The 27,635-nt window shown below is 50.0% G+C and overlaps 1 protein-coding gene across 1 annotated transcript in view; it reads left to right on the plus strand.

The window, feature by feature from the left end:
- Nucleotides 1-26,958, plus strand: part of EXT2 (exostosin glycosyltransferase 2) — a 117,383-nt gene extending 90,425 nt beyond the window's left edge. Inside the window, exons 12-15 of the mRNA XM_048484592.1 lie at nt 12,272-12,415; nt 13,445-13,573; nt 22,554-22,564; nt 24,778-26,958. Coding sequence (XP_048340549.1) covers nt 12,272-12,415; nt 13,445-13,573; nt 22,554-22,564; nt 24,778-24,916 — 423 coding nt within the window. The 3' untranslated portion in view covers nt 24,917-26,958. The remainder of the gene's footprint in view (nt 1-12,271; nt 12,416-13,444; nt 13,574-22,553; nt 22,565-24,777) is intronic.
- Nucleotides 26,959-27,635: the final 677 nt, after the last annotated feature.

Consider the following 27,635-nt stretch of genomic DNA (forward strand, 5'->3'; position numbering starts at 1 on the left):
TCAGTTCTTATAGTAAAATTAATAACATGGGATACACCTAGATAGATGTGGCTGTTTTCTGTACTGCAGACCTTCTTAAGTGCACCCTTGCAAAAAGGATCATGTGAGGAATACTGGAATTCTCCGATTTGTTCTAAAAAGAAAGCAGCTCTCTTCTTAAGTGGTGGCCAAAGGCAGTCGATGAAAGAGTAGGCTGGGCCTCTGATTTTTAAATATTCACAGTAAATGACTGTTCATTAGGTAGATATTTATCTATGTATGTATTTAGCTGTCGTATTTATATTCTTCTTTAAATACAGGATGGAAATTGAAAACAAATTTAGCTACAAGTAAAATTCCAATCAATTGACAAGAGCCTTCCTAGATAATTTTGCTTTCTCTGCATCCTAAAAAGAGTAGTGGATAGATTTTGATTGACCTTCCTATGGAGAGAATTCCCCAGCTGTTTGCCAGAACTAAAAAATGTCCTGTTGTGTCCCCTCAGTAGTATAATTTTTCACGTTAATGAAACTTGGATCAGGATGTCACTACTTCTTCTAGTTGCCCCATTTTTACCCTGCAAAGGATCTCTGGGTAAAAAACATGGGTCTCCTCAACATTTTATCCTCAGAATCATCTGTGAGATAAGTTACTCTGAATGTGTGTATGGTACAAGTTCATCCAGAGAGTTTCATGGCTGTGAGGATCTGAATTTGGGTCCCCACAGTCAGGGTCTAACCACTACACCATACTATCTCTCATTTGATTTTGAAGTGAAGGAGGCAACATTTGGACAGGTTTCTTCCTCTGAAAGATGTATCCATACTCTTCTTTCATTCTCAGTTGAACTTCTCTGAGAACAGGAAATATATTATGGTAGATTAAAAGTGTACCCTAGTAGGACTTTGAGGATAATGTTTAGATCCTTGTGTCACTGCTAGTTCATAATGGGTGCTATGGTATGTTGATTATCATAGAGCCTGCTGGATTGAAGTCCAAAATTGGGGGGTGAGGGGGCTGGAATCCAAACAAAAATTGCTGGAAACTTCCAGCTGAGCTAGCATTGTAGAGTGTGACAGTGAACTGCAGCTGGCATTTTCTTTAAGGATTACAGAATTGCAAAGGGGTGTTACTGTCAAGGAAGCCTCTTTATAGTGTATATACTAAGTCACATCTCATACTTGAATACTGTAGTGTGGTTCTTGTTAGGGTGTTGGTTTCTCATACTTGAAATGGTAAAAGCTGAAGAACCAAGGTAAGTGATGTTCATCTTCGTAGTATCTGTACTGTTCTGTATGGGACTGTACAAGCAGAGGTTGATCATGGAGGTGAGATTTCCAAGCTTCTAGAAGTATCTACCTTAGGAGTGTTCCCCCTCCCCTCCAACACATAGTCTGAGCATTTTCCATGTCATGGGTGGGAACATGCCTCCCCTCAGAGGACATCGTTTTAGCTTCTTACGGTTTTTTCTAGTTGTCTGAGGAGATTTTTCTTCATGATTCTATTTCAAGGCATATAGTTCTGCCTACATTTATTCATTCTTCTCCTTTGGCTTTCTATTTGATTATCTTCTTTCCAAGTGATTATGGAGGGAAAGAAGCTTACACTTTTTAAGAAGTGCCTTAAATGCAGAACAAAAATTGTGAAGAATGAAGACCGTTCCATCCACTTTTCGACCTTGTGCTCTCTTAACACCTAAAGCCAGACGAGAACAGGTGGCTTGCTTAAAAGCTGCACCTAGTTTGGATTCAGGTAAGAAGTCCCATATCCACTCTGCTGTTGTCTATGCGTCAAGAGCTGCCTTTGCAGCTGATGTTCCCAGGCCTTTCTTTTGAACCACCCGCCAAGAAAGATAAAGCTGAAATCTAAGCAGACTCAGCCCAAAAAATAAGCACAGGGAGAGATCAGCACTTGTCACCTCCGGAGAGACCGACATCCAGGTCTCCCCAACACAAATCACTTTCTGCGTCGAGTTCCCCTAGGCATCGTATGCTCCTGTCTCAACCATCCAAATCTTCTAGGGGCTGCAGTCTGGTATAATGCTGATGCTCCATGGCTCAACTGTCACCATCTCTGGCAGTCAGCAACATGTCACCTGAAGAAAATGTCCTTAAAGGACAAGGTCCTTTTTCACTGCCTGGAGTCAACTCAGCGTGTCAGCGAAATTCACAACGTCAGTTTTCTTTGCCAATGTTGACTTCTCATCAGTGCTGATCAATATCTCGACATCAGTCTCCTGTTCCTTCCCCAAGTTCTTGTTGATGTCGATCAACCTCCAATCAACATAAATCGCCTTCATCAGAGCTGGTGCCAAGCCTCATACACCTACTCTTTCAGTTGCAGAAGCTGCATTGGTTGTCTTCGGCATTGATGTTATTGAGAGGAGAGAGATCAGCACCTGTCACCTCCGGAGAGACCGACATCCAAGTCTCCCCAACACAAATCACTTTCTGCGTCGAGTTCCCCTAGGCATTGTATGCTCCTGTCTCATTGTTCTTTGTTCTTTGATGTAAGTAGGTTCCTTTCACCATCAGCCTCCATCTGAAGCTTCGCTTAGGTCTCACTGGTACTCCATAGTCAGTGCCATTTTGGCTTGCCATACTTATCACCTTTGTCACATGGCCACTCTCGTGGACATGAATCAGCTTCTTCGAGATCAAGGCCCTTTCAGTGAGGACATCAGATTCTATTCACTGTTGTCACTATGATTCATCACCTGTTCTATCAGTGTCAGATCCAGAGGAACAAATTCATCCTCCTATAGAAGAGAAGCCAGATGCCGTTTCAGTTGGGGGCCTATCTTCTCTTTCACCATCCAGTGATATTACAATATTCTCTGAACAGTTAGTTAGGATGGCTAGATCTCTGAATATGGACTATGAAATGGCTTCTTCTCTTGAGTCTGGCAGGACTTTCTTTATTCAAAGGACAATGCGCTGTTGTCCTTTCTGTTAATTAAAGAATTCCTCAATATGGCATATGATAATTGGATAAAAGCAGTCTCTTGTTATACCTCCACTAAAAAGGTGAAGAACTTTTTTTAGGAGCAAGCCCGAGGGTTGCGACCCTTTATACCACCACCCTCAGGCAAATTTGATGATCACTGATTCCCTACTGTGCAAACACAATGGTTGTTTTTCACATTCATCTCTAATAGATCATGATGAGAGGAAGCACGAGGCACTAGGTAGAAAGCTGCATTCGCTTTCTGCTTTGGGCTTCTGAATCTCTTAATTTTCTAGGGATAATGAGCTTGCTACTCTCCTGTATGGAACTGTGCAAAGACCATTAAAATGAACAACAGTGTTGCACTACCTGTAACCAGAGGTTCCAGTTCGCATAGGTTTTGCTGAACTGGTAGCTAACCAGCTGGAATCTCCCTTCCCCAAAGGCCATGCTGCCTGCCCAGAGGCGCACAGCCCAATCGGTGGTCAGTTGGCCCCGTGCAGCCGGCCCCCCCAGCAACCCCCCTGAAGCTGCTGTTTTCCCTCAGCAGTCAGGTAAGTGGGCAGTGGGGGCATGTGGCGGGTGTGTGTGTGAACCAGTGGCTGATCTTTTAGAAGCCCGTAATTGTTGTTAATTGAGTGCCCTTCTGTGCAGGCACATGTCCCTCCCTCCTTCCCTGCTGTAGACTGCCTAGCATGTACAGTCTTTTGTTAGCCCTGCATCAGCAATTGGAGAACTAAGGGGAGGAGTGCTCCCTCCCTTTTTGTGGCATTGTCATTTTAATGGGGAAATGTTCCAGCTGCTTGTTGGAGGAGAGGGGGAGCACTCCTAAGGTAGATACTTCTAGAAGTTTGTAAAATCCTTCGTCCAGGGCCAGCCTGCACCTGTGCAGTCCCATGTAGGCATGGACAGAAGACAACTCAATGAATAACGGATATAGATAAATGCAACACTGGTTTTTTAAGGTTACTCACTGATGCAGCAACAAAATCTGGAATCTGTAACTCCCAGCTCCATGTTTGAACTGCTGGGTCCATTTTACCTATTTTATTTGACTGATGTTGGCCAGATGCTTGGATGATAGAACAATGCCTGTATAACAGCCTGGATATTATTTGTGTGAACTCTGTGCCATTTGGATAAAGCTTCCCCTGTTTTGGCAAACACATCTGAGTCTTGGAAAGCTGTCTTTAAAAAAAAAATTCTTCCCCCAGTTTATAGAACATTTCTGCCATCTACAGCAGTGCTAATCAGATGGGATTATAAAGAGTCATATCAATCGTGTCTGAACTGCTGCAAAATTAGTCTGTGGTATTTTAAGAAGAAGAAAATACAGTTGTATCAGGCTAGTTTAACCAGCATTATATTTTGCGGAGGGGTTGGGGTGGGGAATTACAGTTTTCTCTGTAGGACAACATAAAAGGAAGTGTGGATAAATGCAGTTTTTACCTTCAACCCCCTAATCGGTAACTGCAGATCAATCTTCTGTGGGCTAGAGTGTCTTTGACTTCTATGACAGGCCTGAGCTGGCTACCAGATGTTTAACTTGTCCTCAGCCTGTGGTAATTTATTTATCTGTTTATGTATTTCACCAGGAAAGTATCTATTGCGTTTCTAAGTAGTTTGCAAGGGAATGTTGAGGGAACAGTAGCAGCATATAATGTTACCAAGAGGGTTTCTTTTTAAGTGCCTTGCTTCAGTCAAGAGAAACATTTGGAAATGTGCTGTTGGTAACATTTGTTCTCTCTCTCTCTCTTTCTCTTATTCTCCAGACCCTGGTTTTAAATATGTGGCAGAACACTGTAGTAGAACAGGCTTGTCTGGCTATATCGATCAGGGCTTTTTATAAAAAGAAGAAAAGGGGGTCGGGAACACTTCAATCTGTACACTTTCAGCCATAAAAATTAAAGTAACGCTCCAAGTGTCAGACATTTTTTACTTGTTAAAAGTGAACTATTAAGGTCCTTGCTGATTTATTGCACGGTGAAAAACTTTTGAAGCTAGAGCAATGTAGCCCCTGTGTGCTGTTTAATTTAAGGAGCAAGGAATAGCAACTGCCCTGTGGCTAAAAGTGGGAGCTTTGTAAGCAGTAAGAGAACAGTTTTTCAGTGTTGTGTTGACAGAAGTACTGACAGATACTGTACTGTGCTCTTAAACTGTTAAGACTATATACCATTTCTATTCATTAATCAGCTTTTTGTTCTCCTAACAAGAAAGATAAAAGCAAGAGAGCAAATAAATGTAACATGTATTCAGCCTGTCATAATTTTAAAAAATTAAAGGCAAACTGGACCAATATTGCTCTGAAACAGGTTTTATATTTTGAGACCCCACCTGTACAATAGCATTGAAGAGTGATACTGCAGCCTTTTGGATTCCAAAGTATAATTTTATTAATAGGTTTCATTTTTCTGCTTGTCGCCCATTTATCATTATTTTATTTTTTTATTGTTTTATTTACTTACAAAATTTATATTTTATTTATTTACAAAATTTATGTTTATATATTTATTTACAACATTTATATGCCTGCCTTTCTATCCTTACAAGCCTGCCAACGTGGCTAACATGATAAAATACACTATTAAATTATTAAAATAAACCCTCCTCCCAAACATATCTTATTAAAACAACTTCAAAAAGAGTTTATAAAACAGTTAAAATACATACATAAAATGAGTTAGGGAGGAGGGATCATTGCAGAAATGCTAAATGAAAGAAAAAGTCTTCACCCACTGGTAGAAGACTGCAACAGAAGGGGACAAATGAATTTTCCTGAAGACAACTTTCCAGAGCTTTGGTGCCATGACTGGGAAGGTTATGGTAGTGTTGGAGTTGCCAATCTAGTTTTTGTGTTCTGTGAGAGGCAAGTCACTTAACCACTTGCTGTGTCTGTATTCCATTGACTGATAGGGATAGTGGTGTAAAATCAGGTTCATATATAAACACTCTTTGTTTAGGTTTCATGGTAACATGAAATGCTAAGTGCCTATTAATGGCTGAACAAGGAGATTTCTCCTTCTTCCTGTGTAAGCTTTGACTTGGCAAAACTTTTTCCTGTGCTTTCATAGAAAAATAAAGTTGGTCATGGTGCAATGCCAAACTGTTTCAGCTAGGTTTGGAAAATGTTTGGCTTGCTGCTGCTGTGTGTTATACTGCTCCTAGATATCCAGTCAGCAGCTTTCAAAGGTTGCCATTTTTCTGCCACAGTCTTAAAAATAAGCAAGCACTGTAACCTGTTTGAGCCCCATCTTTTATCCATATTCATCACATCTATTTGCTGAATAGATTTTTTAATAGCCAGTTAGCTATATATGCTGTACTCACTGTTTACGCTAATATATTCACGTATATATGTGGACCCTATTGAGCATTACACTGAAGTGAGTCATTATCATTATCACTTTAAGATGAAGTGTGCACCTCCCCATTTTATTGGGTAAAAACATTCCAGCAGAATTCCAGCGTTGCATTCCTGATTTTTGGACATTGGCTTGGTGATATGGAATGTCTGTGTATGTATGTTAAGTACAATCAAGTTGCTTCCAGTTTATGTCAACCCTATGAACTTGTGACCTCCCAAATGTCCCCTGATTGACAGCCCTGCTCAGGTCTTGCAAATTGAGGGCCATGGATTCCTTGATTGAGTTTATGTTGGGTCTTGTTCTTTCAACTTTTCTTAGTCTTCAACTTTTCTTTGTCTTTTCCAGAGACTCTTGTATTCTCATAATGTGACAAAAGCACAATCAGTTTAGTCATTTTAGCTTCTAGGGAGAGCTGAGACTTCACTTGATCTAGAGCCCACTTATTTATGTTTCTGGTGGTCCATGATATCTATAATATTCTCCTCCAACACCGCATTTCAAATGAATCAAATTTCTTGTCAGCTTTCTTCATTGTCCAACTTTCATACCCTTACATAATAATGGAAAATATTATAGTATGAATGGTCCTGATCGTGGTCACAAGGGACATCTCCTTGTGCTTATGGGTCAATAGCATTATTTAATTAATTTCTTTTTTTTAAAACCCCTAGCTTTCCTGGTGCAGGCCTTTATGGCTTTTCTTTGTGGCTGCCCCTCCCAGCCCCAGTCTCCTTCTCATAGCTTGGTTACAGTCTCCCTTTTGGTTATTGATTGAGCTAAGGAGTAGAACACTTCAATAATTTAAATTAGATTAGGGTACCTGAATTGAGCATCTGTTCTTGGAATCACGAAGCAGAAAAAAGCAACTCTTCTGCTTCCAGAGGAGGCTCTGTATTCTAGCTATATCCCTTCTTTACTAGGGAAAGGAAAACTAGTTAAAGAAGAAGACGACTTTGAATTTATATCCCACCTTTCTCTCCTGTAAAAGGACTCAAGGTGGCTTACAAGCTCCTTTCCCTTCCTCTCCCCACAACAGACACCATGTGAGGTAGGTGGGACTGAGAGAGCACCAAAGAACTGTGACTAGCCCAGGGTCACCCAGCAGGAATGTAGTATTGTGGAAACACATCTGGTTCACCAGATAAGCCTCTGCCACTCAGGTGGAGGAGTGGGGAATACAAACTCAATTATCCAGCTTAGAATCCACCTGCTCTTAACCACTACACTATACTGGCTACTTAAGTCACTTTGGACCATTTGCAGGCACTAGCTGCTTAAGGGTTTCCCTCATTTCTTTTCATCATTATAAGTGTGGTAGGACAGAAAATGCCTGTAGGCTGTGAGCCTGAGCCAGCAATGGAGGCGTGGCCAGGCCGTTGAGGGGGCGGGGGTGTTCTGGAGCAGGGGACGCTGCAACAGGGGCGCAGGGCACACGCGCACTGCCCAGGCGCAGTTCCCCCTCGCGCTGCCTCTGGCCTGAGCCTCCTGAGCTCTGCCTCTGGCCTGAGCTCAGTCAGAACCTTGAATAGTCTCTGCAGGACCAGGACCGGAGGCTCCAACAGAGCAAGCAGTCTGGAAGCCACAGCCAGGCCCCAACTCCAAGATTCCCCAGCCTCCTGACATCAAACCAGGGGAGGCCCTGCCAGCCCTCTTGCCCCCTTTGTCTCCAATGCCCCTAGAGCATCGCCAGAGGAAGCTCATGTTGGTTTCTAGGGAAGAAAATGCAGGCTAGGTCTTGTTCCAGTTTCTCACTCCTATTCACACATTAAGGAATCTGTTGGATTTTTCACTATCATTTGTTCTATTCAATCTGCTAGTCAATGAGTCTGGTCTCCCCAGCTGAGGTTGCATATTTTCACTCTGTGACATGCCCTTCCCTGAGCTGTCTGTTCTCTTTGGCTACTGTCCTTTCTAAGCTGTCCTTAGCAATTAAAAAGCAAGGCCCAGCTCCCCCATCCCTAGCTTCTAGCTTGGCCTTGCTTTGGCTGGGTTCAAGTTCTATTTTTAGTGCATTATGCCTTAATTAGTAGCTGCAACAAAACACCATCACAGTGGAATTTTTGGTTCCAAATTGAAATATGAGGGCATCTAGTATGAAGAAAAATTACTAGGCACTTTGGAAATTTGGGACTAGAACTCCCCCCTCCATCTTAGTCTGTGCTTCTGCCCCATGTGATGCAGCAGTCCAAAGGAAACCTGAGCAAGGCACCCTGAGACCATGTACTCTGCATTCTTATACAGAAAGGGCCACTTCATATTTTATAATGCTCATTGAAGGAAACAGTGATACACAGGTGGTGGTAGAATTGCCATTAAGTGTCATAGATACATATTGTCTAGTGCCAATTGCAATACTTCTGACAAAGAGAAATGTCCCCATCCAGTACAGTATTGAGGGAGGTGATTAAAGTTATTATTTTTTTCAAGGTATTATGTATAGGAACACAGATACATCAATGAAAAACAAGCAAAGGTGCACAAAAAGTACCTAAAATAAAAATCTTGTTTGATATAGGTTAAGCACTGTCTCTACTACTGATTTCTTGAAATATTTCCTTTCAAACTGAACACCTTGGGGAATGTGTCCATTGAGTAATGCAGCCAGAAGTATGTAGAACCTCTGGGTGTATTAATGATGACTTGTCCGTGCTCTTGTCAGCCTGTGTTTTGATCTGGTAGTCAATGGCAGAGTAATGAAGTGATAGGAATAGCATCCTGATTGTATCCAGCTGCCAAGACCAAGGCACAAGCAAAGAAACTATTCATGTAATTATAGCTTTACCAAAGCACCTTCTATAGAGCACAAATAAATTATACAATATCAAGCTTTGGATTCTGACTCCATTGCTATTTGATTGTAGAGGAGGCTCATGTTAACTCTCCAAACCTAGTAGCAATATATTTGTATCAAATCAACTGTATTTTATGTCTATTTAAAAAGTGTTAACTTCTGATCAAAACATTTGTCTTCCCCCAAAGTCTAAACATTAAAATAAGCATTATTTTCCATTTATTTTTAAAATGAAGATTTGTGTCAACAGAAACATGTCTCTGTTTTTAAAAGTGAGAATCACATCCAGTTGTTTTTCGTATCTACACATGCTTCATTAATTTTATTTATTTAATTTGATTTATACCCCACCCTTTCTCAGCAGGGCGAGACTCAGGGTAGTTTACAACATAGTCAATAATAATAAATATTCAAATATAAAAATATTGTTTCAGATTGCCATGTCATAAGAATAGCTTTCACTTGCTGCAAGTGTGATATTTCTAGACGTCACTGCAGAGTAACAGAATTAAATGGAAAAAAGTTACTTTAAAACTGGAGTTATTCAGGGGAACATATGGTAACTGAAAGGAAATTGAGAAAGGAAAATAGACTGTCAGAAAAGACTGGTGTGTGAAGATACCTTTTATTTTGCAAGGGAAATGAGAGGGATATGGTCGGTTGCTAAACTTGATTCAAGCAAACAACTGAAATCTCTCTTTTTTAAAAGTTAGAGATCTCATAAAGGTGATGTTTCTTGCAATAGTGAAGTCGCTATGAGGACTTGGTTTCACAATCATATATTGCAGCCAAAGAGTTTCATGCACAGTCACCTATATGAGAGCCACAGCTGTCTCCAGCTGTACCAGTTCTCCAAGTATACCAGTGCTATGTATATGTTCAAATAGTTATGAATTCCATTACATATTTAAGTGTATATTGTACACAAAGAACCCCTAAGTGCTACTCTGGAAAGGACTGTTTGTACCAAGGTAGAGGAAGAAAAAGATGTTTGCTTTGCAAAGTTTCTTTTTTATGAAGAATGCCTGTTCTTTCATGTATTGATAAACTGCTTCCTGTGGTGACTTTCTACCTGCCTGAATATGAATTACATAGTGATAATTTATACATGAAAGTGAACCATGTACTTACAAAACTGTGTGCTTACTCAAATCTGAATGAGTTAGATTCAAGGAACAAGTTTTTCACTGTGCAGTCTTTGTTACTTTGGAATCACTAGTTCTAGAAAATTAAATCATCTGAAGTGCTGAAATTAATTTGGTTTGAACAACATTCAGGCATTTTAGCAACAATATGCACAATAGTCTTCAAGTAAGTCACATGAAACAATTTTTGGTTCCTTTTCAGATTACTATTCTTAACTGGATGTTATCCGTTGTCCCGATTTTTAGTAAAGTGATATAGGGATAGATATTTTATATAGCTCATTTCAATTCATCTATGAGTAGTGTCTTAAGCACTCTGAAGCACTCTGGCCATTTCAAACAGTGCCATGCTTTTTCTTCTGCCTTTTTCGTGGTACATTTTTTCACCTTTTTTTTCGTGTTCCAAGATTAGTGTTCTAGCGCTATAGCACCGTAGCAATCTATTCTAGTGCATCTAAATAGCACTGAATTGCTATATCACCAGTGTTTGGATGCATTGGAATGCTATGGTGCTATAGCACTAATCTTAGAAAGTTTTTTTTAAGCTGAAAAAAGAACGCTGCATGAAAAAAGGAGGGGGAAAGCAATTCTTTTGGAAGTCATTTTAAATGGCACACTGCAGTGATTCAAAAGTGCAAAAAATAACTGAAAACAGGAAAAAGACGTTTTCATTTAAAAAAAAAAAAAGCTTTGCCCCAGGATGCCAGCAGGATGGAAGCAGCTTTTCTGAAATGATGGGAAAAATCCGTTACCATCATGGAGTCAAAACAGTCATGTCTGAAATGGCACAAAAAGATCCGTTAGCAACCGGCTACTCAAACGGATTGTATGGGCAGCTTGAAAAGGGCCCTGATGTCACAGTTCTGTGTGGTTTCTACCATATGTTGATAATAAACTCATAATGGCTAGGAAAAAGTTATCTCAGCCCTTCCATAGAAACTACCAGTATGTACCATTTCACATTCACTAAGGGAGCAGGAAAGTATCTGTCCCATTTCTGGATGTTTCTAAGGTTGGACATAATATTTTTTATAACTATTAGTAGTCCACAGTGTGTTTCTCTAAATTCTCTCTTGCAGACACTCATGGTTATTTATTTACTTTATTTATATCCTTCCTTTCTTCCCAGTGGGAACCCAAAGCAGCTTACATCGTTTTCCTCTCCTCCATTTTATCTACTTTATCCTCACAGCAATCCTGTGAAGTAGGTTTGACTGAGGGTGTGTGACTGACCCAAGGTCTCCCAGCAATCTTCCATGGCAGAGTGGGGATTCAGACCACCTTCTCTCTGATCCTAGTCCAACACTTTAACCACTACCATTGCATACTTTGCTTTAACTGCCTGTGGCATTGTGCTGCTGAAAGCTGTCCCCAACCAGTGCATGTAAAGTTATTCTGCAAATAAATGTTGGTGGTTATTTCTAAGACACATGTGTAAAATAGAAGCAAGGAGACAATCATAGCTTGACTTCTTTAAGTAATTGTGTGTGCCTGCCTGCACATGTATTCAAATTAATTTTTTAGAGCTGCACATAAAAGATGGGGCAACCGGCATTACATAAATGCAGGGAAGCCAAATGCCACAGCTTTGGAACAGTGGCTGAAGCAAACCCATTTCCCTGATGACGCAATGGTGATCCGATATTGACTGTCTAGGCCACACTAGGCAGTGGTTCCCAAACATGAGGGCACACTCACTGTTCCCAAAAAAACAGAAAATACAGTGGTTTTATGAGAAAGCCATGGAGCCTATACTGCTCAAGAGTTGCCTTATTAAAGGAGATTAGCTTCCTGTGAAATATTTCCCTGTCTCTTGCACAGGACTCTGTAGGGAGCAAAGGACAGGGGCCTAGGAAAGCTGAGGGAGTTTTGATTTGTACCTTCTGTATCTTTAGGCACTCAGGGATCATACCTTGACTTTTCCACTTCAAAAATGTTCATATCTGAAAGTTGAATATTAATTATATTTATGGTCCTGTGAAACTAAAATATGAAATTATCTGCTTTTCCAGTGAATAATAACATAACTCCATTATTCTCGGCAGGTGTGGAGAGAGTTCCCTGACAGACTAGTTGGCTATCCTGGTCGCTTGCATTTGTGGGACCATGAGACAAGTAAATGGAAATACGAGTCAGAGTGGACAAATGAAGTCTCAATGGTGCTCACAGGAGCAGCTTTTTACCACAAGGTAAAATATATCATAAAGAATAAATGGGAGGCAAATGGCATGGTTCTGAATGGCATGGTGGCTTCACATTTGCAGGAAACTGGCAGGGGAAACTTGGTGTGTCAGTGATGGGCAGTAGAGGCTTGCGATCGTCCACTTCCTCCTGTGACTGGGAAGAACAGATGTGATCCAGAGATAGCCCTATTCCATTGGTGGATGGGATTCTGGTGAAATGCCAGAGTATAATTGCCCTAGAGCATTTCTTGATGTGCTTTTCTCACACCTCTCTCATTGCACAATGGTTTCAGAATAGGATAATTTTAGTAATTATAGGCTGATCTGTTAGGATTTTGTGATTTTGAGCATATCCTCAAAGGTAATAATAATAATAAATAGTGTTTGTACCTGCGGTGTAATGAGTATCATAGTAAAGTGTGCACACACATTGCCACTTTTTCTTTTTGAATGGCAGACCCTATTCCATATCAAAATTATCTTTAGTTTCAAAATAACCCAAATCTGTGAGCATGTGGAACTACTTCCATGATTCTTTAGATTCAGCCATCTGGCAAGTTTCAGTTCTGAGAAATAGTTTGCCAAAATTAAGGGTGTGGAATGTGTGAAAATGGGGAGACAGATGATGATAGTATCTCTTATTATTTGTATGGTTGGTTCAGCCAGCTCAGCTTGTGACTTGATGTGGAAAAGAAAGTTCTACTTCTTTAAGAGAAATAAGCTCTAAGCTGTGAAAGGGGTAATCAGCATAGAAATGAAAAAGGAATAAGTGATGAATATGAAACTGTGGGTATCTTTCCTTTCTAAGTTGTTCTGAAACAATGGAGAATACCATAAGAGCACAGCTGTGCAATTCCTTGTTTTCATGCCCTGGCATTAGTTTCAGCAGGATTTGCACTAAAGAAGTTTGCAGTGGAAGATACCTATCCCAGGCCGCCATTCCAGTTCTAAACTGTCATTGCCAGTTATTTGAAAAGCTTGCCTACATGGTAAATGTATATACACCACATGTTTTACCTCTTTTTCATTCTACAGTATTTTAATTATTTGTACACATACAAAATGCCTGGAGACATCAAGAACTGGGTGGATGCTCACATGAACTGTGAAGACATTGCTATGAATTTTCTAGTAGCAAATGTTACTGGGAAAGCGGTCATTAAGGTAAGCTTTCCTTTCACCTATTGTCTCTGTAAGGTGGCAGTGCCACAGAGACTTAGTTGCATATGCATCGGAATGCCTCTGTGTTAAAATATTTGTAGGGCTAATCTACACCAACTCCTAAGGCAACTTCCAACATTAACACAATAAATATATTTCATAGTAACAATTAACACCAGCAGTAAAAAACTGATATGATAAATGGCATAAAAATACCTTTATATGACAAAAATACTAACATAATAGTCAAATCTTTATTGAATAACCAAAAGAACCCCCCCCCCCCCAATGGTTTTTATGTAATCTCTAAGAAGAGTAGGTGAGAGAAGGACAAAGGAGGTGGGGAGTCAGGGAAGGAGGGAAGCATAAGTATCAGGCAGATGTAAAGGAAGAGAATTTCAGAGTTTAGGACCACAACAGAAAAGACTCTATCCCTTATGGTCATCCACTTATCTTCAGGGGTGAGAGCATGCAGACCAAAACTTTTGGCCCCAACACTGATGGCATCTTACCCAGTTTAGACTTAAGCCAACAGAAAGGTGGCATTAGTCTGTTGAGACCCATGGGTGCTTCTCAGTGGCAGGGAGACTTTTTTTTTTGCTTTGCAAGCTTCCTCATGCCTCCAGGGAGCTTCTGTGGGAGTGGTGGCATGAATCAGCTGTGGCACCATGACCAGCCACATGGACCCTTAGATGGGGCTGCTCACCTTTATCGACAGGCAAGTTCATATATAGAAGCAGATGGTCGTTTAAATTTCCTAGTCCCAGACCCTTAGGTTAACCAACACTTTAGACTGGAGATAAGTCACTGAACCCAGATTGCTCAAACTATACAATCAAGAACAAAGCTCAACTGATGGTGCTTTAATTAAACAATGAGAAGAGAAGAAGAAGAGTTTGGATTTATATCCCCCCTTCCTCTCCTATAGGTGACTCAAAGGGGTTTACAGTCTCCCTGCCCTTCCTCCCTCACAACAAACACCCTGTGAGGTGGGTGGGGCTGAGAGAGCTCAGAAAAGCTGTGACTAGCCCAAGGTCACCCAGCTGGCATGTGTGGGAGTGCACAGGTTAATCTGAATTCCCCAGATAAGTCTCCACAACAAAAGCGGCAGAGCTGGGACTCGAACCCGGTTCCTCCAGATCAGAGTGCACCTGCCCTTAGCAAGTGAAAAAAAAGGGCTCTTAGCAAGTGAAAGCAACTGAAAAAAAGTGAAAGCAAGTGAAAAAATTGAAAGGCTCATCCAATAAATTATACAATAAACTGTCGAAGGCTTTCACGGCCTGAATCACTTGCCTGCATCTGTGGCTGGCATCTTCAGAGGATCTGATGTTGGGAAAGCAAGTGGAGTATATATCTGTTGGAGTGTCCAGGGTGGGTGGAGAAACCTTGTCTGTGAGTAACAAAGAAGGCAACCAGGTCAATAGTTGAGGGCATCTGAATAGAAGTATGAGTAACAATGAAGCCTATAGCATGGGCGTAACACTGGAGATAGCAAGGTCACTGGTGGGAGCATCTGAATAGGAGTATCCTGGCCTTTGTTTCTTTTGTCTATGGTCATCCTGTGTTTGTGTGGAGCTGGTTAGACACTGTCTTGACTCTAGTATTTTTCAACACTGGCAGCCAAGTTCTGTTCATTTTCATAGTTTCTTCCTTCCTGTTAAAATTGTCCATGTGCTTATGGATTTCAATTGCTTCTCTGTGTAGTCTGACGTAGTGGCTTTCAGAGTGGTCCAGAATTTCTGTTTTTTCAAATAATATTCTATGTCCAGGTTGATTTATCACGTGTTCTGCTATTGCTGATTTTTCTGGCTGAAATAGTCTGCAGTGCCTTTCGTGTTCTTTGATACGTGTCTGTGCGCTGCGTTTGGTGGTTCCTATGTAGACTTGTCCACAGCTGCATGGTATGCGATAGACTCCTGCAGTAGCTAAAGGATCCCTCTTATCCTTTGCTGAACGTAGCATCTGTTGAATTTTCTTAGTGGGTCTGTAGATTGTTTGTAGGTTGTGCTTCTTCATCAGTTTTCCTATGCGATCAGTGGTTCCCTTGATGTATGGTAAGAACACTTTCCCTCTATGGGGGGGGGGGGGGGGGGGGGGGTGGGGGGGGGGGTGGGGGTGTGGGGGGGGGGGTGGGGGTGGTGGGTGGGCGGGGGGGGGGGGTGGGGGGGGGGGGGGGGGAGGGGGTGGGGGGGGGGGTGGGGGGGGGGGGGGAGGGGTGGGGTGGGGGGGGGGTGGGGGGGGGGGGGGGGGGGGGGGGGGGGGGGTGGGGGGGGGGGGGGGGGGGGGGGGGGGGGTCCTGGGGGTGTGGGGGGGGGGGTGGGGCGGGGGGGGGGTGGGGGGGGGGGGGGGTGGGGGGGGGGGGGGGTGGGGGGGGGGGGGGTGGGGGGGGGGGGTGGTGGGGGGGGGGGGGGGTGGGGGGGGGGGGGGGTGGGGGGGGGGGGGGGTGGGGGGGGGGGGGGGTGGGGGGGGGGGGGGGTGGGGGGGGGGGGGGGTGGGGGGGGGGGGGGGTGGGGGGGGGGGGGGGTGGGGGGGGGGGGGGGTGGGGGGGGGGGGGGGTGGGGGGGGGGGGGGGTGGGGGGGGGGGGGGGTGGGGGGGGGGGGGGGTGGGGGGGGGGGGGGGTGGGGGGGGGGGGGGGTGGGGGGGGGGGGGGGTGGGGGGGGGGGGGGGTGGGGGGGGGGGGGGGTGGGGGGGGGGGGGGGTGGGGGGGGGGGGGGGTGGGGGGGGGGGGGGGTGGGGGGGGGGGGGGGTGGGGGGGGGGGGGGGTGGGGGGGGGGGGGGGTGGGGGGGGGGGGGGGTGGGGGGGGGGGGGGGTGGGGGGGGGGGGGGGTGGGGGGGGGGGGGGGTGGGGGGGGGGGGGGGTGGGGGGGGGGGGGGGTGGGGGGGGGGGGGGGTGGGGGGGGGGGGGGGTGGGGGGGGGGGGGGGTGGGGGGGGGGGGGGGTGGGGGGGGGGGGGGGTGGGGGGGGGGGGGGGTGGGGGGGGGGGGGGGTGGGGGGGGGGGGGGGTGGGGGGGGGGGGGGGTGGGGGGGGGGGGGGGTGGGGGGGGGGGGGGGTGGGGGGGGGGGGGGGTGGGGGGGGGGGGGGGTGGGGGGGGGGGGGGGTGGGGGGGGGGGGGGGTGGGGGGGGGGGGGGGTGGGGGGGGGGGGGGGTGGGGGGGGGGGGGGGTGGGGGGGGGGGGGGGTGGGGGGGGGGGGGGGTGGGGGGGGGGGGGGGTGGGGGGGGGGGGGGGTGGGGGGGGGGGGGGGTGGGGGGGGGGGGGGGTGGGGGGGGGGGGGGGTGGGGGGGGGGGGGGGTGGGGGGGGGGGGGGGTGGGGGGGGGGGGGGGTGGGGGGGGGGGGGGGTGGGGGGGGGGGGGGGTGGGGGGGGGGGGGGGTGGGGGGGGGGGGGGGTGGGGGGGGGGGGGGGTGGGGGGGGGGGGGGGTGGGGGGGGGGGGGGGTGGGGGGGGGGGGGGGTGGGGGGGGGGGGGGGTGGGGGGGGGGGGGGGTGGGGGGGGGGGGGGGTGGGGGGGGGGGGGGGTGGGGGGGGGGGGGGGTGGGGGGGGGGGGGGGTGGGGGGGGGGGGGGGTGGGGGGGGGGGGGGGTGGGGGGGGGGGGGGGTGGGGGGGGGGGGGGGTGGGGGGGGGGGGGGGTGGGGGGGGGGGGGGGTGGGGGGGGGGGGGGGTGGGGGGGGGGGGGGGTGGGGGGGGGGGGGGGTGGGGGGGGGGGGGGGTGGGGGGGGGGGGGGGTGGGGGGGGGGGGGGGTGGGGGGGGGGGGGGGTGGGGGGGGGGGGGGGTGGGGGGGGGGGGGGGTGGGGGGGGGGGGGGGTGGGGGGGGGGGGGGGTGGGGGGGGGGGGGGGTGGGGGGGGGGGGGGGTGGGGGGGGGGGGGGGTGGGGGGGGGGGGGGGTGGGGGGGGGGGGGGGTGGGGGGGGGGGGGGGTGGGGGGGGGGGGGGGTGGGGGGGGGGGGGGGTGGGGGGGGGGGGGGGTGGGGGGGGGGGGGGGTGGGGGGGGGGGGGGGTGGGGGGGGGGGGGGGTGGGGGGGGGGGGGGGTGGGGGGGGGGGGGGGTGGGGGGGGGGGGGGGTGGGGGGGGGGGGGGGTGGGGGGGGGGGGGGGTGGGGGGGGGGGGGGGTGGGGGGGGGGGGGGGTGGGGGGGGGGGGGGGTGGGGGGGGGGGGGGGTGGGGGGGGGGGGGGGTGGGGGGGGGGGGGGGTGGGGGGGGGGGGGGGTGGGGGGGGGGGGGGGTGGGGGGGGGGGGGGGTGGGGGGGGGGGGGGGTGGGGGGGGGGGGGGGTGGGGGGGGGGGGGGGTGGGGGGGGGGGGGGGTGGGGGGGGGGGGGGGTGGGGGGGGGGGGGGGTGGGGGGGGGGGGGGGTGGGGGGGGGGGGGGGTGGGGGGGGGGGGGGGTGGGGGGGGGGGGGGGTGGGGGGGGGGGGGGGTGGGGGGGGGGGGGGGTGGGGGGGGGGGGGGGTGGGGGGGGGGGGGGGTGGGGGGGGGGGGGGGTGGGGGGGGGGGGGGGTGGGGGGGGGGGGGGGTGGGGGGGGGGGGGGGTGGGGGGGGGGGGGGGTGGGGGGGGGGGGGGGTGGGGGGGGGGGGGGGTGGGGGGGGGGGGGGGTGGGGGGGGGGGGGGGTGGGGGGGGGGGGGGGTGGGGGGGGGGGGGGGTGGGGGGGGGGGGGGGTGGGGGGGGGGGGGGGTGGGGGGGGGGGGGGGTGGGGGGGGGGGGGGGTGGGGGGGGGGGGGGGTGGGGGGGGGGGGGGGTGGGGGGGGGGGGGGGTGGGGGGGGGGGGGGGTGGGGGGGGGGGGGGGTGGGGGGGGGGGGGGGTGGGGGGGGGGGGGGGTGGGGGGGGGGGGGGGTGGGGGGGGGGGGGGGTGGGGGGGGGGGGGGGTGGGGGGGGGGGGGGGTGGGGGGGGGGGGGGGTGGGGGGGGGGGGGGGTGGGGGGGGGGGGGGGTGGGGGGGGGGGGGGGTGGGGGGGGGGGGGGGTGGGGGGGGGGGGGGGTGGGGGGGGGGGGGGGTGGGGGGGGGGGGGGGTGGGGGGGGGGGGGGGTGGGGGGGGGGGGGGGTGGGGGGGGGGGGGGGTGGGGGGGGGGGGGGGTGGGGGGGGGGGGGGGTGGGGGGGGGGGGGGGTGGGGGGGGGGGGGGGTGGGGGGGGGGGGGGGTGGGGGGGGGGGGGGGTGGGGGGGGGGGGGGGTGGGGGGGGGGGGGGGTGGGGGGGGGGGGGGGTGGGGGGGGGGGGGGGTGGGGGGGGGGGGGGGTGGGGGGGGGGGGGGGTGGGGGGGGGGGGGGGTGGGGGGGGGGGGGGGTGGGGGGGGGGGGGGGTGGGGGGGGGGGGGGGTGGGGGGGGGGGGGGGTGGGGGGGGGGGGGGGTGGGGGGGGGGGGGGGTGGGGGGGGGGGGGGGTGGGGGGGGGGGGGGGTGGGGGGGGGGGGGGGTGGGGGGGGGGGGGGGTGGGGGGGGGGGGGGGTGGGGGGGGGGGGGGGTGGGGGGGGGGGGGGGTGGGGGGGGGGGGGGGTGGGGGGGGGGGGGGGTGGGGGGGGGGGGGGGTGGGGGGGGGGGGGGGTGGGGGGGGGGGGGGGTGGGGGGGGGGGGGGGTGGGGGGGGGGGGGGGTGGGGGGGGGGGGGGGTGGGGGGGGGGGGGGGTGGGGGGGGGGGGGGGTGGGGGGGGGGGGGGGTGGGGGGGGGGGGGGGTGGGGGGGGGGGGGGGTGGGGGGGGGGGGGGGTGGGGGGGGGGGGGGGTGGGGGGGGGGGGGGGTGGGGGGGGGGGGGGGTGGGGGGGGGGGGGGGTGGGGGGGGGGGGGGGTGGGGGGGGGGGGGGGTGGGGGGGGGGGGGGGTGGGGGGGGGGGGGGGTGGGGGGGGGGGGGGGTGGGGGGGGGGGGGGGTGGGGGGGGGGGGGGGTGGGGGGGGGGGGGGGTGGGGGGGGGGGGGGGTGGGGGGGGGGGGGGGTGGGGGGGGGGGGGGGTGGGGGGGGGGGGGGGTGGGGGGGGGGGGGGGTGGGGGGGGGGGGGGGTGGGGGGGGGGGGGGGTGGGGGGGGGGGGGGGTGGGGGGGGGGGGGGGTGGGGGGGGGGGGGGGTGGGGGGGGGGGGGGGTGGGGGGGGGGGGGGGTGGGGGGGGGGGGGGGTGGGGGGGGGGGGGGGTGGGGGGGGGGGGGGGTGGGGGGGGGGGGGGGTGGGGGGGGGGGGGGGTGGGGGGGGGGGGGGGTGGGGGGGGGGGGGGGTGGGGGGGGGGGGGGGTGGGGGGGGGGGGGGGTGGGGGGGGGGGGGGGTGGGGGGGGGGGGGGGTGGGGGGGGGGGGGGGTGGGGGGGGGGGGGGGTGGGGGGGGGGGGGGGTGGGGGGGGGGGGGGGTGGGGGGGGGGGGGGGTGGGGGGGGGGGGGGGTGGGGGGGGGGGGGGGTGGGGGGGGGGGGGGGTGGGGGGGGGGGGGGGTGGGGGGGGGGGGGGGTGGGGGGGGGGGGGGGTGGGGGGGGGGGGGGGTGGGGGGGGGGGGGGGTGGGGGGGGGGGGGGGTGGGGGGGGGGGGGGGTGGGGGGGGGGGGGGGTGGGGGGGGGGGGGGGTGGGGGGGGGGGGGGGTGGGGGGGGGGGGGGGTGGGGGGGGGGGGGGGTGGGGGGGGGGGGGGGTGGGGGGGGGGGGGGGTGGGGGGGGGGGGGGGTGGGGGGGGGGGGGGGTGGGGGGGGGGGGGGGTGGGGGGGGGGGGGGGTGGGGGGGGGGGGGGGTGGGGGGGGGGGGGGGTGGGGGGGGGGGGGGGTGGGGGGGGGGGGGGGTGGGGGGGGGGGGGGGTGGGGGGGGGGGGGGGTGGGGGGGGGGGGGGGTGGGGGGGGGGGGGGGTGGGGGGGGGGGGGGGTGGGGGGGGGGGGGGGTGGGGGGGGGGGGGGGTGGGGGGGGGGGGGGGTGGGGGGGGGGGGGGGTGGGGGGGGGGGGGGGTGGGGGGGGGGGGGGGTTGGGGGGGGGGGGGGTGGGGGGGGGGGGGGGGGGGGGGGGGGGGGCGGGGGGGGGGGGGGGGGTGGGGGGGGGGGGGGGGGGGAGGCGGGAGGGGGGGGGGGGCGGGGGTGGGGGGGGGGGGGGGGGGGGGGGGGGCGGGGGGGGGGGGGGGGGGGGGGGGGGGGGGGGGGGGGCTGAAGATGCCAGCCACAGATGCAGGCGAAACGTCAGGAGAGAATGCTGCTGGAACACGGCCATACAGCCCGGAAACCACACAGCACCCAAGTGATTCCGGCCGTGAAAGCCTTCGACAACGCAATGGCTCTACATCTTGGATTTGGCCCCCAAAGCAAAGGGAGGCAGAGGGCTGTGTAAAATTCACCCTTCCACAGCATAGATATCCCCTTGATGATATGCAACAGGGGAGTTATAAAAGCTCCTTTCAAAGCACCTTGTTCCCAGAAGTCACTAGTAACTTTGTTTTGATTGTTATATACTATAATAGGTATAACATGGTTTTATCCCAATTCAAAAGGAAGGGCAGTGTACCTGAGCTGCCTCCAAGTGGGGTTTCAGGTGCGGGAAGGGGAATTTTTTTTTTAAACTCAGCTGCCTGAAAAATTCCATTGAGAACACTGACTTAAGCCACACTCCTTGGTGCTGTAAATCAGCTTCTGGCTTTCCTGAGCCAAAAGTCCTTTGGGAGTTGACCTCAGTCAGCTCTGCCCTTCCAGAATGCCCCTTCCACACCAGCAGAGGCTGTTGCAATGGAAGTGCACCACTGCAGAGCCAAACATCTGGGTTTGGCACCACATCGGTGACTGCCAAGGTAAGTCCCTCTGTGCTGGCACCTGTGCTACTTGCCACGTCCTGGTGGCACAAGCGCTGGCTCAACCCTTCCACTGTTTTCAGTGCAGCTTTGGGACCTCCCCTTTGGATTTCACTGTGAGTCCATACATCTGATTGTAACTATGATTTAATTTTGATTTCTTTTGTCTGTTTTGTTAGTTTTTACTGAGGAAAGTTCTATTTAAAAAAGAAAAACCAAATTTCTAGTCCTGATGCTTGAGAAATGATTGAAAACCTTAGACGCTGATTACTGCTACCATAGAAGTGAGTGGGAAAAGCATCGATCTTACAGCACTACTAGCTGAGTAATAGAACTTTCTTCAGTTCAACAAGCAGATTAGTAAGATCCAACTTTGTAGCCTTGGAAAAGAGACCCAAGTGCCCTGCAAAGTTCTAGATGTCCTCTGCAGCAACTATTGCTGGCCTCTCGCAACATATTGATCCATTAATTCTAATCATTATGTCCTCCCTCTCCTTGTTTCCTTCATCACCCCATTAAGATGTCTCCCATCACAAAACTGCTTCAACTATTTTGCTCTAATTGTTCAAGGTGGCAGAGGGGGTTACATCTTTCACTTATATAGAGGGAGTCAGCAGTGCATGGGGAATGAGGTAAAAGATACACTCTGAAATACTATGCAATGCATCAGACCATCAGCTTACAGAGTATTTTCATTTATGCATATACAGTACTCACACAGATTGTTCTTTGGGTAGGAACCATAGTTATCCTTTGAAGTTACACCATACCACGTACTATGAATTGGCTCTTGATTTTTTGGTGTAGAACAGGCTTCTAAAATAACCAGTGCAAGGTCGTTCATGACTGTTGAAGAGTCATTCATATATCAAAATCAGAATTTAGCCAACATCCTGTCTGTTGTTTGCTCTGTTTCAGCTTGTAAACCTTTTTATAGAATTGCCAGATTGAAGCTGTATATGATATCAGTATTCAAAATGTTATTTATGTATTTATTTTCTGTGGAGTTATTTCCCGCTCATCATCAGAGTCCCTTGCTATATTAGGCTTGTAAATCCTTTTGATACTGTTTCCAGTTGTTGCCATTTTGACTTGTGCACATACTGTGGTATAACCTTGTACTGTTGCAATCACAATAATAATTTTCTGTAATTTCTATTATATTTTGTAATTTCGGAATTATATGTACCTTTATATTTCTGTTGCTTCTATAATTATTTTTAGACCTCTGGTACCTTGTATCTTCTTGTTTTTTCCCCCATCAGCTGAACTTATTGTGGGATAAATATTTTCTGTTAATAGTATGACCAGTCCAAAACAGGGAGAAAAAGAAGAATTATATTACCAATCCTGTTTATGGACGTTTTGCATGGACTCAAGCTGTCTCCATGCTCACTGAGGCCGCCGCTCCCCCCCTTTTTCCTCTTCTATTATTTAATTCTCCCTTTTAGCCTTGGGATTGGGCACCCGTTTTTACCGTTTTATTGGTTTATTGTTTAAATTGTATATGATTGTTGCTGGATTTTAAATGTGTTAATTTATGCTGGATTTTAAATGTGTTAATTTATGCTGTTGGAGCTGCTGTCAGAGAACAGCCATGTTGGAAGCCGCCTCGAGCCCCTTGGGGAAGAGGCGGCCTATAAATTTGAAATATAAATAAATAAAAATAAATAAATAATAGTACAGTGTTTCTGTACTGCATCAAAATGATTCCATACTCTTTACACATACTTTTACTCACGCACTCCTCTCACATGCACTCAAGCACGCACTCTTCTCCACACTCATATAGATGCTGGTTTCTAACATTTATTGTAATGATGGGGTGTGTGTGATAGAGAGAGACTGAGACTTTAAACTGAGTGCTGAGTTGGAGAGAGAAAGGGGGATGAGAGTGGGATGAGAGAGTGATATGATTGGTTGATTCTAGAGTGTGCATGTTGGGAGGGCTGTGCTGGACTGGCAGAGTGTGACAGGATTTCAGATTAGACTGAGAGTGTCAAAACTCTAGTCAGAGAGAGTTGAAACTCTGTGTGAGCATGGCAGAATGTGTTAGGGCTTCTGAGTAAAAAGACCCAGTGTTGAGAGAATTAATCAGTGTGTTAGAGTATTATTATTATTATTATTATTTATTTAATTTGTATATACGAAGAAAGTCAGAGCCTCAATAAACTGTTAGACAAAATAAAGACAGTGGGTCTGAGAGAACTATGAGAGAGAGAATCAGAAAGTGTCAGAGTGAATTTAGGTTGAGTGAAGTTCTCAGAGTATTTGTCGCCTCTGATTTTATTTTATTTTGTAAATGTTTTGCTTGAAACCTTGAAGTTACATATCAATCATAAATAAAATCTTACTTTGTTTGAATTGGAATCCCACCCTATTTTCCTTAGGACCACATAGACTTTGCCTTATAAGCTTGTACACATTATCAAAAGAACATAAAGGGGGTTGGGGGGGTAGAATTTATATTCTTAGTGGCAGCTACCATATGGGGAAGAATTAAGGGAACAAATATTAGTTGGCACTTATTACATATTTATTTATTTTAAAAAGAGTGGACGTTGCTTTTGGTGACCATGGTTGGAAGGGTCATTGCAGTTATGTTCTTGAGAATGAAATTGTTCTGCTGCTTATTGCTACCACAATTCTTGGAGAGGAACAGACTCAGAATCTGATTTATTTTACAAAAGTATGAATACTTTAATTTCACTCAGCTTGGACAATGAAAATAAACCCGTCAGTTTCACGTTTTGAGTTTTCAAAAATGTTGTGTATTAAGCTTTCAAGTACAATCAGTACCAAGACACAAGAAGTGGAATGCTTGTTTATTTTAGGAAGCAAAAAACTGTCTCCAATGTATTCATTTAAAAAAATAAAATAGAGGAATATTTCTTTATGCCTTGGTTTTCTCAGCGCTTATTTTTGTAAGCCCTGTACTGAACACAATTTGACCTGACAGTAGCCCTTTAAGAGAGACATTGGCAGTTAATCCACTCTTGTTTTCAGCCATGTGTACATTGCTTTAAGAATACCTGGAATTCTGAAGAAAAGAGTAAAAAAGCTTTGACCTCTGTGTGCACATGTGCTGCTGACAGGATCCCTTTTGCCTTTGCTGTGGTTAGATGGCACTGTCAAATGATTTCATATACCACATTCCACGCAGCATGTAAGACTCCCTCTCCTGCTTCCTATATCTGACAGTCTGGACTCTCACACATACAGACTTCTGCAGTAGTAAATGTGTTCATCTTTAAGGTTCCACTAGGCTCTTCATGCATTTTGCTTCAATTTACTTACACTTATTGCCTCTCTAGTATTTCTCTCCCCCCCCCCACCCCATTTATGCACATTTTCTTGTGGATAAAATATTTTCAAAAATGTGAGAAAAGGTTGAGTTATTGTAAGATAGGTAGAAAGTAGTCCATAGCTATACCCTCTCATAAAACCAGTCAGTTCTATTACTAAGCAATCCGTTTGTTTCTTTTCTAGGTCTGAATGTATTAACAAGTTTGCATCTGTCTTTGGGACCATGCCTCTGAAAGTGGTGGAGCACCGTGCAGATCCAGTCCTGTACAAAGATGACTTTCCTGAAAAGCTGAAGAGTTTTCCCAACATTGGAAGCTTGTAAAAATGTTCAGCAAGGCAAATTGGATGCTGAAATCCAGTACAGTGAACAATACTCTGAAAACTATATAGTCTTGAACAAATATCCAAGGCAGTAGTATGGAAGGAGGATACAGAGATTAATGTCCCATTTGGACCTTATTCAACCTTCTTTGACAGGGCACAAGTTTCTTCAAAGTAGGGCAAAGCAGCTGTTTCTGTACTACATCAAAACATATTCTTTCCTTACTCTCCATGGGTCTACCAAAGTGCCAAGGAAATATTTATTCCAGAGGGCTCACACATGGACACCCCCCCCCCTCAATTCTTTTGTCATTTATAATGGAAAATATTTGGCTACTGAACATCAGTTACCATGGGACTTATGGCTAACTTCTTATGAAAGCAATCTTCCGTCTTTGTTGCATGGTTGTGTGAGGTTATTTTATCTGTAGCCCATGAGACTGATATCCTCCACTACTATGCCAGCCTTGTCCATCAGAAAAGAAAACTGGCATGAGAATGGGCTGATGGTCTGTTTAACAATGGGAGTAGAAACAAATGGCAGCCAATGACTTATTTCATTTGGGTACATTGGTAAGTGTACAAGTTTCATGGATTTTGTTGTATTTATAAAGAGGACTGCATAGTTGATCAGCTACAAACGTCAAAGTGTGTGCAATGAGCATTTCCATTTTGGGTTGCTTTGGTATGTTACTGTCCTTTTCACCAAGCTTGGAGCAGTTTTCAGTTCAATGTGGACTAGTTGCCACCTCCATTTACTTTCTTGTCTCCTGGGTTCTTCCGAGTTGTTGCAGCAAGGCAAATTGGATGCTGAAATCAAGTACAGAACTTCCCACCTCTTTTCAGTTCTCCTCAATATCATCTCCTATCTATTAAGTTTGCTCTGTCCAGATTAAGTTTCTGGCATGCTTTCCTAAAATGGGATGGTTTCTTACACTACTGATGGCACAATTTAGTGTTAAGTCAGTTGTATAAAATGCAGTGCCACAAAAAAGGATTACCAGGTTGTACTGGATTTTATAAAATAAGTCTCATAGTCTGTCATGTAAGTTTACCTTATATTTCAGTCTGCCATTTGGTGTAGCAGAGGTCAGCATGGAAATTGGCACAGGCCCACGAAGTTTGGTGATGTTAAGTGCACTGAGTTTGTGTCCCTTATAATGAGGAAAGTTGGCCATTTTTTAATTCCAAAATGGAATTTGTACCTGTAGAGGTCCAAATCCTTGACTTGCATTGAACTTTTCCACAGAAGTGTATAATTTCCTGAAGATAAAACATAAGTAATCTTGTATGTATGATGAGGATAAACAGTTGCTAGATTTTGGAATTTGAGGAGAAATTGTCAAATATGCTGTAATTGAGAGTTCACCTGATTTGTTTACATACACTGAAGATAGACCTGGAATTCTGATTGGCAAGTAGAATCTGATGGGTTAACGTCCATAACACTTTTGTAGATGCTTGTCTGTGATATTTGGAATGTTCCTCTAAAATACGTCAGGTGAGAATACAGTAAGAAGTTGTGATCAGCTGCACTCCCTTATATAAACTCAGTAACCAACACAAGTATTCCTCTGCATCCTGTGAAAACAAGAGAGTTTTGAGAAGAATTTTGTCTGAAATATCTACATGTATGCTCTTGGATAACTTTCACCTATGAAAGGAGCCTTCTCTGAGGCCACAGAGTATTCACTCAATGCCTCAGGAATCAAACTGTAATTGTCCTAAAGCATTTCAGCTGTTTTTATACCACACTTAAAAAAACAAAACTTTTTCATGGGCCGGGACATAGACATTGCCCAGGGACCACATGTACATACAAAGAACTGGATCCTACCTGCTTTTTCACTTCATCTCACCCAACTGCTCTTCTCGCTGTGAAGTCCCTATCCTAGATGGAGTTTGCCTATGAGGATTCCGTGATCTCCAGTCCAGACTTTTTGGTAGTGAACAGGCACTCCTCTCCCTTTTACCAGATAAAAAGCTGGTGGCATCCCATCCAATTTCTTTTTGTAAATGTAAAAATAAAAACATTTATAAAAATTTAGTGTGTTTGAGTCAATATACTCTTTAGCTTCTTACTCTGTAGAACTTATAAAAGATTAATGCAAAAATATTTTTAAAAGAAAAAATGAGAATATTGGTACCATCGCTGTTAAACTGTAGATATCTACAATAGTGATCCCCAATGTGTGGTTCCCCTAGGCACCATGGTGCTCACCAGTGGTTTTCCTGGTGCCTGTGTGCTGCTTTTCCAAGTCAAAGTATTAATTCTGGCTTTTCTCCACATTGCTGTAGGAACCTTCTATTCAGAAGCAACTGTCTTCGTTGCAGGAAGATACTTATCTTGGAACCTTGTAGTATTTTGTTATTGTTCTCATCCCCCATCATTTTGTGATGATACCTACGACCTTTTCTTAAAATTCCAAAAGAGCCTTCAGGCTTAGCAGGATTGGGGATCCGTGATATAGTAGATCCATTTTGTTCTCTTAAATTACGCACAAAGTTTATACTGAATAATCTCAAAACTGTGTATGTAATTCATTTGTGCCTCAGTTTTTTCTCCAGGGGGCCCCAAAGTGACTTTTATTGTTCTTTTTTCCTCCATTTTATCCTCATAACAGCCGTATGAGATAGGTTAGGCTGAAAAGGTAACTGGCACAAAAACTCCCAGAAAGCTTCCAAGGCATGAATAGGGGTTCGAACCCATGTTTCTGCGA

Source organism: Sphaerodactylus townsendi, linkage group LG02 (genome assembly GCF_021028975.2).
Source record: "Sphaerodactylus townsendi isolate TG3544 linkage group LG02, MPM_Stown_v2.3, whole genome shotgun sequence".
NCBI classification, from domain to species: domain Eukaryota; kingdom Metazoa; phylum Chordata; class Lepidosauria; order Squamata; family Sphaerodactylidae; genus Sphaerodactylus; species Sphaerodactylus townsendi.